Genomic DNA, 12,397 nt, shown 5'->3' on the forward strand with positions numbered 1-12,397 from the left:
CAGATAGAGTAGTGACTACCTTGCAGGCAGTGGAGGCTCCTCAGAGCATCCTACTCAGTTAATTTCAGAAAACAAAATAATGAAAGATTAAAGTTACCCTTTTTAGATGTCAACAAATACCTGATTAAAACACTTTTGCGATGGTCAACTGTAGTCTCGACAGCACCCTCTAGGGGAGCACCATGGTAAAGCCAGAGGACAGCTTTTTTCCATCCTCCTCTGGGTACATTGACTAAAGTACAAAACCTAGGAGGCTCATGGTTCTCACCCCCTTCCATAGACTTACACAGTAATTATGACAACTTCCGGAGGACGTTCTTCAACCAATCGGTTTTTACAGTATGAACGGACATGTTGTCCATCCAATCAAAGAATTAAGCTAGTGCTATGCATGTGTGATTTATAAGCTTGGTGAGTCGGTAGATTATAGAGATAGTTGAGCATTTTTAGGACATTCAATTCAAATTAGATACATCAAACTACAGGAGACGGAGGTGGTAGATTATATATTGTTTTCTTGGTTTTAGAAATTTATTTTTGAGTCGGGTTCTTGCAATTTACTACGATTTGCCATATCAACTTTAGTAGATTTTGCAATATTATTTTTGCGCTAGTTGGCTGAACCTGCACCAAAATTCCAGTATTTTTCCTTCATAGCTTGTTCTCCATTTTCTCTTAAAATAGGGAGCCAATTTGTTTTCAGCTCATTTCTTTCCATGACTGATCAAAACTTGTTTTCTCGTGGCTCTCTTCTCCTTCTACAGCAGGCAAAATGCTAATGTTTGGCTAACAATTACACCCCAGGAGAGTTTAAATTCATGGAGAAACGTGTTTCCCAAACCTATGATGGTGCTGCTGTAATGAAATGTATCTGCCATTTGTATTTCCAGCTAAGACCTGCTGACCACTCCAGCTAAGTCCCCTCCTGTTCCCTAAGAGGTGACCACTCCAGCTAAGTCCCCTCCTGTTCCCTAAGACCTGCTGACCACTCCAGCTAAGTCCCCTCCTGTTCCTTAAGACCTGCTGACCACTCCAGCTAAGTCCTCTCCTGTTCCCTAAGAGGTGACCACTCCAGCTAAGTCCTCTCCTGTTCCCTAAGAGGTGATGACCACTCCAGCTAAGTCCCCTCCTGTTCCCTAAGAGGTGACCACTCCAGCTAAGTCCCCTCCTGTTCCCTAAGAGGTGATGACTACTCCAGCTAAGTCCCCTCCTGTTCCCTAAGAGGTGATGACCACTCCAGCTAAGTCCCCTCCTGTTCATTACAACTTACATTACAACGGAACGACTTGATTAGCGTAGTGTTAGCTAGCTACATAGTTGTCTTTGCTGTCCTTGTATCCAAGATAATTGTGTAGTTTTTGAGAAATTGTCGAGGTTACCTAGCCAGTTAGAGGTTACCTAGCCAGCTACACTTTCAAACAAAGTCAACAACGCAGCCACTGCTTGCCAGCCTACTTCACCGCCAGCAGTACTATATCATTTTAGTCAATAAGATTTTATTTTATTTTTGCAACGTAAGCTTAACTTTCTGAACATTCGAGACGTGTAGTCCACTTGTCATTCTAATCTCCTTTGCATTAGCGTAGCCTCTTCTGTAGCCTGTCAACTATGTGTCTGTCTATCCCTCTTCTCTCCTCTCTGCACAGACCATACAAACGCTTCACACCGCGTGGCCGCCGCTACCCTAACCTGGTGGTTCCAGCGCGCACGACCCACGTGGAGTTCCAGGTCTCCGGCAGCCTCTGGAACTGCCGATCTGCGGCCAACAAGGCAGAGTTCATCTCAGCCTATGCGTCCCTCCAGTCCCTCGACTTCTTGGCACTGACGGAAACATGGATTACCACTGATAACACTGCTACTCCTACTGCTCTCTCCTCGTCTGCCCACGTGTTCTCGCACACCCCGAGAGCTTCTGGTCAGCGGGGTGGTGGCACTGGGATCCTCATCTCTCCCAAGTGGACATTCTCTCTTTCTCCCCTGACCCATCTGTCTATCGCCTCCTTTGAATTCCATGCTGTCACAGTTACCAGCCCTTTCAAGCTTAACATCCTTATCATTTATCGCCCTCCAGGTTCCCTTGGAGAGTTCATCAATGAGCTTGACGCCCTGATAAGTTCCTTTCCTGAGGATGGCTCACCTCTCACAGTTCTGGGTGACTTTAACCTCCCCACGTCTACCTTTGACTCATTCCTCTCTGCCTCCTTCTTTCCACTCCTCTCCTCTTTTGACCTCACCCTCTCACCTTCCCCCCCTACTCACAAGGCAGGCAATACGCTTGACCTCATCTTTACTAGATGCTGTTCTTCCACTAATCTCATTGCAACTCCCCTCCAAGTCTCCGACCACTACCTTGTATCCTTTTCCCTCTCGCTCTCATCCAACACTTCCCACACTGCCCCCACTCGGATGGTATCGCGCCATCCCAACCTTTGCTCTCTCTCCCCCGCTACTCTCTCCTCTTCCATTCTATCATCTCTTCCCTCTGCTCAAACCTTCTCCAACCTATCTCCTGATTCTGCCTCCTCAACCCTCCTCTCCTCCCTCTCTGCATCCTTTGACTCTCTATGTCCCCTATCCTCCAGGCCGGCTCGGTCCTCCCCTCCTGCTCCGTGGCTCGACGACTCACTGCGAGCTCACAGAACAGGGCTCCGGGCAGCCGAGCGGAAATGGAGGAAAACTCGCCTCCCTGCGGACCTGGCATCCTTTCACTCCCTCCTCTCTACATTCTCCTCTTCTGTCTCTGCTGCTAAAGCCACTTTCTACCACTCTAAATTCCAAGCATCTGCCTCTAACCCTAGGAAGCTCTTTGCCACCTTCTCCTCCCTCCTGAATCCTCCTCCCCCTCCTCCCCCCTCCTCCCTCTCTGCGGATGACTTCGTCAACCATTTTGAAAAGAAGGTCGACGACATCCGATCCTCGTTTGCTAAGTCAAACGACACCACTGGTTCTGCTCACACTGCCCTACCCTGTGCTTTGACCTCTTTCTCCCCTCTCTCTCCAGATGAAATCTCGCGTCTTGTGACGGCCGGCCGCCCAACAACCTGCCCGCTTGACCCTATCCCCTCCTCTCTTCTCCAGACCATTTCCGGAGACCTTCTCCCTTACCTCACCTCGCTTATCAACTCATCCTTGACCGCTGGCTACGTCCCTTCCGTCTTCAAGAGAGCAGGAGTTGCACCCCTTCTGAAAAAACCTACACTCGATCCCTCCGATGTCAACAACTACAGACCAGTATCCCTTCTTTCTTTTCTCTCCAAAACTCTTGAACGTGCCGTCCTTGGCCAGCTCTCCTGCTATCTCTCTCAGAATGACCTTCTTGATCCAAATCAGTCAGGTTTCAAGACTAGTCATTCAACTGAGACTGCTCTTCTCTGTGTCACGGAGGCGCTCCGCACTGCTAAAGCTAACTCTCTCTCCTCTGCTCTCATCCTTCTAGACCTATCGGCTGCCTTTGATACTGTGAACCATCAGATCCTCCTCTCCACCCTCTCCGAGCTGGGCATCTCCGGCGCGGCCCACGCTTGGATTGCGTCCTACCTGACAGGTCGCTCCTACCGCGTGGCGAGAATCTGTCTCCGCACCACGTGCTCTCACCACTGGTGTCCCCCAGGGCTCTGTTCTAGGCCCTCTCCTATTCTCGCTATACACCAAGTCACTTGGCTCTGTCATATCCTCACATGGTCTCTCCTATCATTGCTATGCAGACGACACACAATTAATCTTCTCCTTTCCCCCCTCTGATAACCAGGTGGCGAATCGCATCTCTGCATGTCTGGCAGACATATCAGTGTGGATGACGGATCACCACCTCAAGCTGAACCTCAGCAAGACGGAGCTGCTCTTCCTCCCGGGGAAGGACTGCCCGTTCCATGATCTCGCCATCACGGTTGACAACTCCATTGTGTCCTCCTCCCAGAGTGCTAAGAACCTTGGCGTGATCCTGGACAACACCCTGTCGTTCTCAACTCACATCAAGGCGGTGACCCGTTCCTGTAGGTTCATGCTCTACAACATTCGCAGAGTACGACCCTGCCTCACACAGGAAGCAGCGCAGGTCCTAATCCAGGCACTTGTCATCTCCCGTCTGGACTACTGCAACTCGCTGTTGGCTGGGCTCCCTGCCTGTGCTATTAAACCCCTACAACTCATCCAGAACGCCGCAGCCCGTCTGGTGTTCAACCTTCCCAAGTTCTCTCACGTCACCCCGCTCCTCCGCTCTCTCCACTGGCTTCCAGTTGAAGCTCGCATCCGCTACAAGACCATGGTGCTTGCCTACGGAGCTGTGAGGGGAACGGCACCTCCGTACCTTCAGGCTCTGATCAGGCCCTACACCCAAACAAGGGCACTGCGTTCATCCACCTCTGGCCTGCTCGCCTCCCTACCTCTGAGGAAGTACAGTTCCCGCTCAGCCCAGTCAAAACTGTTCGCTGCTCTGGCACCCCAATGGTGGAACAAACTCCCTCACGACGCCAGGTCAGCGGAGTCAATCACCACCTTCCGGAGACACCTGAAACCCCACCTCTTTAAGGAATACCTAGGATAGGATAAAGTAATCCTTCTAACCCCCCCCTCCCCCTTAAAAGAGTTAGATGCACTATTGTAAAGTGGCTGTTCCACTGGATATCATAAGGTGAATGCACCAATTTGTAAGTCGCTCTGGATAAGAGCGTCTGCTAAATGACTTAAATGTAAATGTAAATGTTCCCTAAGAGGTGATGACCACTCCAGCTAAGTCCCCTCCTGTTCCCTAAGAGGTGATGACCACTCCAGCTAAGTCCCCTCCTGTTCCCTAAGAGGTGATGACCACTCCAGCTAAGTCCCCTCCTGTTCCCTAAGAGGTGATGACCACTCCAGCTAATTCCACTCCTGTTCCCTAAGAGGTGAAGACCACTCCAGCTAAGTCCCCTCCTGTTCCCTAAGAGGTGATGACCACTCCAGCTAAGTCCCCTCCTGTTCCCTAAGAGGTGATGACCACTCCAGCTAAGTCCCCTCCTGTTCCCTAAGAGGTGATGACCACTCCAGCTAAGTCCCCTCCTGTTCCCTAAGAGGTGATGACCACTCCAGCTAAGTCCCCTCCTGTTCCATAAGAGGTGACCACTCCAGCTAAGTCCCCTCCTGTCCCCTAAGAGGTGATGACCACTCCAGCTAAGTCCCCTCCTTTTCCCTAAGAGGTGATGACCACTCCAGCTAAGTCCCCTCCTGTTCCCTAAGAGGTGACCACTCCAGCTAAGTCCCCTCCTGTTCCCTAAGAGGTGACCACTCCAGCTAAGTCCCCTCCTGTTCCCTAAGAGGTGATGACCACTCCAGCTAAGTCCCCTCCTGTTCCATAAGAGGTGACCACTCCAGCTAAGTCCCCTCCTGTCCCCTAAGAGGTGATGACCACTCCAGCTAAGTCCCCTCCTTTTCCCTAAGAGGTGATGACCACTCCAGCTAAGTCCCCTCCTGTTCCCTAAGAGGTGACCACTCCAGCTAAGTCCCCTCCTGTTCCCTAAGAGGTGATGACCACTCCAGCTAAGTCCCCTCCTGTTCCCTAAGAGGTGATGACCACTCCAGCTAAGTCCCCTCCTGTTCCATAAGAGGTGACCACTCCAGCTAAGTCCCCTCCTGTCCCCTAAGAGGTGATGACCACTCCAGCTAAGTCCCCTCCTTTTCCCTAAGAGGTGATGACCACTCCAGCTAAGTCCCCTCCTGTTCCCTAAGAGGTGACCACTCCAGCTAAGTCCCCTCCTGTTCCCTAAGAGGTGATGACCACTCCAGCTAAGTCCCCTCCTGTTCCCTAAGAGGTGATGACCACTCCAGCTAAGTCCCCTCCTGTTCCCTAAGAGGTGATGACCACTCCAGCTAAGTCCCCTCCTGTTCCCTAAGAGGTGATGACCACTCCAGCTAAGTCCCCTCCTGTTCCCTAAGAGGTGATGACCACTCCAGCTAAGTCCCCTCCTGTTCCCTAAGAGGTGATGACCACTCCAGCTAAGTCCCCTCCTGTTCCCTAAGAGGTGATGACCACTCCAGCTAAGTCCCCTCCTGTTCCATAAGAGGTGACCACTCCAGCTAAGTCCCCTCCTGTCCCCTAAGAGGTGATGACCACTCCAGCTAAGTCCCCTCCTCTTCCCTAAGAGGTGATGACCACTCCAGCTAAGTCCCCTCCTGTTCCCTAAGAGGTGACCACTCCAGCTAAGTCCCCTCCTGTTCCCTAAGAGGTGATGACCACTCCAGCTAAGTCCCCTCCTGTTCCATAAGAGGTGACCACTCCAGCTAAGTCCCCTCCTGTTCCCTAAGAGGTGATGACCACTCCAGCTAAGTCCCCTCCTGTTCCATAAGAGGTGACCACTCCAGCTAAGTCCCCTCCTGTCCCCTAAGAGGTGATGACCACTCCAGCTAAGTCCCCTCCTGTCCCCTAAGAGGTGATGACCACTCCAGCTAAGTCCCCTCCTGTTCCATAAGAGGTGACCACTCCAGCTAAGTCCCCTCCTTTTCCCTAAGAGGTGATGACCACTCCAGCTAAGTCCCGTCCTGTTCCCTAAGAGGTGATGACCACTCCAGCTAAGTTCCCTCCTGTTCCCTAAGAGGTGATGACTACTCCAGCTAAGTCCCCTCCTGTCCCCTAAGAGGTGACCACTCCAGCTAAGTCCCCTCCTGTTCCCTAAGAGGTGATGACTACTCCAGCTAAGTCCCCTCCTGTCCCCTAAGAGGTGACCACTCCAGCTAAGTCCCCTCCTGTTCCCTAAGAGGTGATGACCACTCCAGCTAAGTCCCCTCCTGTTCCCTAAGAGGTGATGACTACTCCAGCTAAGTCCCCTCCTGTCCCCTAAGAGGTGACCACTCCAGCTAAGTCCCCTCCTGTTCCCTAAGAGGTGACCACTCCAGCTAAGTCCCCTCCTGTTCCCTAAGAGGTGATGACCACTCCAGCTAAGTCCCCTCCTGTTCCCTAAGAGGTGACCACTCCAGCTAAGTCCCCTCCTGTTCCCTAAGAGGTGACCACTCCAGCTAAGTCCCCTCCTGTTCCCTAAGAGGTGATGACCACTCCAGCTAAGTCCCCTCCTGTTCCCTAAGAGGTGATGACCACTCCAGCTAAGTCCCCTCCTGTTCCCTAAGAGGTGATGACCACTCCAGCTAAGTCCCCTCCTGTTCCCTAAGAGGTGATGACTACTCCAGCTAAGTCCCTTCCTGTTCCCTGATTAAGCGTTTGCTTTCCAAGCACTGAGTAGCCTTGTCCATTTTCTGTCATTACTATTTGTAGAGTCAATCACATACAAAATCACATTATTACACAACAGTTTGATGATAAGCCTTGCTTGGACTCATTCTCAGCTCCTTTGTTTAACTATGTAGTGTTATTGTTTTTTGTCTTCCCTGTCCTGTCCTCAGTGGAAGAGCTGAGCTCTTCTCCAACTCCCTCCGTCCATGATGAACCTGTCCTGCACTGATGCTTCTGAACACCTCAACCCATCATGGACTTAAGCATCAATTCATGCTTCATTCAATCACTGCTGCGTAGCCCTCTCATTCCCATAATATTGTATTATAAATGTCTTTATTAAATGTTTTAGGTTAAGACAATTTAAAAAAAATCACTCCTCCCTGTGTGGTCCATGCCTATACTGTGGGTCTTACATTCTCCACCCTAAAAATGTTTCTCCATTAACCAGCCTCCAATGCTTGCAGGCCATTGAGTATAGAAGTGATTTCAAAAGACTGCAGAGTCTGTTGGTTCTCACCGTCCTCCATCTTGGAGAAGACATGGCGCTCGTGGGCCAAGCCGGGACATGAGCCATAGCCATGGCCGAGGAGTTTGGAGGAGGGGCGAGGGACACGTAGGTTGATGGGGGATGGACTCCCCAGGTCCGCGTTCAGTTGTTCCAGGCGGTCTCTCTCCGCTTTGTTCTGGGGGGGGGCAGGAAGACTATGTTTAGGTCTCCAGAGTCATGTTGTGTATCTTGTGGTAACCTCGTGTTATCTTCAACGACAGAAACACAACTGTTTCGTCGGTATATTCATTTGCATTGGCTACAGTTGAAATTTACATTCACCTTAGCCAAATACATTTAAACTCAGTTTTTCACAATTCCTGACATTTAATCCTAGTAAAAATGCCCTGTCTTAGGTCAGTTAGGATCACCACTTTATTTTAAGAATGTGAAATGTCAGAATAATAGTAGAGAATTATTTATTTAAGCTTTTATTTCTTTCATCACATTCCCAGTGGGTCAGAAGTTTACATACACTCATTTGGTAGCATTGCCTTTAAATTGTGTCAAACGTTTCAGGTAGCCTTCCACAAGCTTCCCACAATAAGTTGGGTGAATTTTGGCCCATTCCTCCTGTCAGAGCTGGTGTAGCTGAGTTAGGTTTGTAGGCCTCCTTGCTCGCACACTCTTTTTCAGTTCTGCCCACAAATTTTCGATACGATTGAGGTCAGGGCTTTGTGATGGCCACTCCAATACCTTGACTTTGTTGTCCTTAAGCCATTTTGCCACAACTTTGGAAGTATGCTTGGGGTCACTGTTCATTTGGAAGACTCATTTGCAACCAAGCTTTACATTCCTGACTGATGTCTTGATGTTGCTTCAATATATCCACATAATTTTCCTGCCATCTATTTTGTGAAGTGCACCAGTCCCTCCTGCAGCAAAGCACCCCCAAAACATGATGCTGCCACCCCCGTGCTTCACGGTTGGGATGGTGTTCTTCGGCTCCCCCTTTTTCCTCCAAACAGCTCTATTTTTGTTTCATCAGACCAGAGGACATTTCTCCAAAAAGTACAATCTTTTTCCCCATGTGCAGTTGCACACTGTAGTCTGGATTTTTTATGGCAGTTTTGGAGCAGTGGCTTCTTCCTTGCTGAGCAGCCTTTCAGGTTATGTGATATAGGACTCGTTCTACTGTGGATATAGATACTTTTGTACCGGTTTCCTCCAACATCTTCACAAGGTCCTTTGCTATTGTTCTGAGATTGATTTGCACTTTTGGCACCAAAGTACGTTCATCTCTAGGAGACAGAACGCATCTTCTTCCTGAGCGGTATGACGACTGCGTGGTCCCATGGTGTTTATACTTGCGTACTATTGTTTGTACAGATGAACGTGGTACCTTCAGGAATTTGGAAATTGCTCCCAAAGATCAACCAGACTTGTGGAGGTCTACAATTTTTTTTCTGAAGTCTTGGCTGATTTCTTTTGATTTTCCCATGACGTCAAGCAAAGAGTCAACTGAGTTTGAAGGTAACCCTTGAAATACATCCACAGGTACACCTCCAATGATGTCAATTAGCCTATCAGAAGCTATGACATCATTTTCTGGAATTTTCCAAGCTGTTTAAAGGCACAGTCAACTTAGTGTATGTAAACTTCTGACCCACTGGAATTGTGATACAGTGAAATAATCTGTCTGTAAACAATTGTTGGAAAAATGACTTGTGTCATGCACAAAGTAGATGTCCTAACTGACTTGCCAAAACTATAGTTTGTTAACAAGAAAATTGTGGAGTGGTTGAAATACGTGTTTTAATGACTCCAACCTAAGTGTATGTAAAGTTCCGACTGCAACTGTATACGGAAAATAGAATTATATATTTTTTAATTCATATTTCTCCTACCTTTATTTTCTTGCGATGCTTGATCTTCTGAACATTCTTATTGGCCGGACGTACAATCTTGTCGGCTTTGACCCACTCGTCATATCTGACGGGAGAGATGGAGACAAAGGGTCAATCACAGGTCAAAAGTAACGGATATAGCTTATATCCCAAATGGCACCCTATTCCCTATATAGTGCACTACTTTTGACAAACGCTCTATGGGATTCCCTATAGGCCGTGGTCAAAAGCGGTGCACTACATAGGGAGCCTAAAAGTATTATCACAGAGACATTCACCCCTCTATTGTCTGCCTGACCCCCACTTTAGTCAGAAAGAGACCCACATTATATTATGGAATAAGACAACCGTAATGAAGATAAACCCACATTATATTATGGAATAAGACAACATTAATGAAGATAAATCCACATTATATTATGGAATAAGACAACATTAATGAAGACAAACCCACATTATATTATGGAATAAGACAACATTAATGAAGATAAATCCACCTTATATTATCGAATAAGACCACATTAATGAAGATAAACCCACATTATATTATGGAAGAAGATAAACCCACATTATATTATGGAATAAGACCACATTAATGAAGATAAATCCACATTATATTATGGAAGAAGATAAACCCACATTATATTATGGAAGAAGATAAACCCACATTATATTATGGAAGAAGATAAACACACATTATATTATGGAATAAGACAACATTAATGAAGATAAATCCACATTATATTATGGAATAAGAGAACAGTAATGAAGATAAATCCACATTATATTACGGAATAAGACAACATTAATGAAGATAAACCCACATTATATTATGGAAGAAGATAAACCCACATTATATTATGGAATAAGACCACATTAATGAAGATAAATCCACATTATATTATGGAATAAGACAACCTTAATGAAGATAAATCCACAATATATTATGGAATAAGACCACATTAATGAAGATAAATCCACATTATATTATGGAATAAGACAACATTAATGAAGATAAATCCACATTATATTATGGAATAAGACAACATTAATGAAGACAAACCCACATTATATTATGGAATAAGACAACATTAATGAAGATAAATCCACATTATATTATGGAATAAGACCACATTATATTATGGAAGAAGATAAACACACATTATATTATGGAATAAGACAACCTTAATGAAGATAAACCCACATTATATTATGGAATAAGACAACATTAATGAAGATAAACCCACATTATATTATGGAATAAGACAACATTAATGAAGATAAACCCACATTATATTATGGAATAAGACAACATTAATGAAGATAAACCCACATTATATTATGAAATAGGACAGCATTAATGAAGATAAATCCACATTAGAATAAAATACCAACCACAGAAATGAATTCAAAAGATGCTACTTATCTTGAGTCTACAGAACGTTACTACCCAAAGATACTACTTATCTTGAGTCTACAGAACGTTACTACTTATCTTGAGTCTACAGATCGTTACTACTTATCTTGAGTCTACAGAACATTACTACCCAAACATACTACTTATCTTGAGTCTACAGAACGTTACTACTTATCTTGAGTCTACAGAACGTTACTACCCAAAGACACTACTTATCTTGAGTCTACAGATCGTTACTACTTATCTTGAGTCTACAGAACGTTACTACCCAAAGATACTACTTATCTTGAGTCTACAGAACGTTACTACCCAAAGACACTACTTATCTTGAGTCTACAGATCGTTACTACCCAAAGATACTACTTATCTTGAGTCTACAGATCGTTACTACTTATCTTGAGTCTACAGAACGTTACTACCCAAAGACACTACTTATCTTGAGTCTACAGAACGTTACTACCCAAAGATACTACTTATCTTGAGTCTACAGAACGTTACTACCCAAAGATACTACTTATCTTGAGTCTACAGAACGTTACTACCCAAAGACACTACTTATCTTGAGTCTACAGAACGTTACTACTTATCTTGAGTCTACAGAACGTTACTACCCAAAGACACTACTTATCTTGAGTCTACAGATCGTTACTACCCAAAGATACTACTTATCTTGAGTCTACAGAACGTTACTCCTTATCTTGAGTCTACAGAACGTTACTACCCAAAGATGCTACTTATCTTGAGTCTACAGAACGTTACTACCCAAAGATACTACTTATCTTGAGTCTACAGAACGTTACTCCTTATCTTGAGTCTACAGAACGTTACTACCCAAAGATACTACTTATCTTGAGTCTACAGAACGTTACTACCCAAAGATACTACTTATCTTGAGTCTACAGATCGTTACTACCCAAAGATGCTACTTATCTTGAGTCTACAGATCGTTACTACCCAAAGATACTACTTATCTTGAGTCTACAGAACGTTACTACCCAAAGATACTACTTATCTTGAGTCTACAGAACGTTACTACCCAAAGATACTACTTATCTTGAGTCTACAGAACGTTACTACCCAAAGATACTACTTATCTTGAGTCTACAGAACGTTACTACCCAAAGACACTACTTATCTTGAGTCTACAGAACGTTACTCCTTATCTTGAGTCTACAGAACGTTACTACCCAAAGACATTACTTATCTTGAGTCTACAGATCGTTACTACCCAAAGATACTACTTATCTTGAGTCTACAGATCGTTACTACTTATCTTGAGTCTACAGAACGTTACTACCCAAAGACACTACTTATCTTGAGTCTACAGAACGTTACTACACAAAGATACTACTTATCTTGAGTCGACAGAACGTTACTACCCAAAGATA

The 12,397-nt window shown here is 45.8% G+C and overlaps 1 protein-coding gene across 2 annotated transcripts in view; it reads right to left on the reverse strand.

Annotated features, from left to right (window-relative positions):
• Positions 1–12,397, reverse strand: part of LOC139580516 (AT-rich interactive domain-containing protein 4B-like) — a 301,203-nt gene that overhangs the window by 88,664 nt on the left and 200,142 nt on the right. For both annotated transcript variants that reach the window (XM_071409283.1, XM_071409282.1), the window contains 2 exons: positions 9,593–9,677; positions 7,716–7,881 (listed from right to left, as the gene is read on the reverse strand). In XM_071409283.1, the coding sequence (XP_071265384.1) occupies positions 7,716–7,881; positions 9,593–9,677 (251 nt within the window). The remainder of the gene's footprint in view (positions 1–7,715; positions 7,882–9,592; positions 9,678–12,397) is intronic.

The sequence above is a fragment of the Salvelinus alpinus genome, chromosome 7 (assembly GCF_045679555.1).
Source record: "Salvelinus alpinus chromosome 7, SLU_Salpinus.1, whole genome shotgun sequence".
Taxonomy (NCBI): Eukaryota; Metazoa; Chordata; class Actinopteri; order Salmoniformes; family Salmonidae; genus Salvelinus; species Salvelinus alpinus.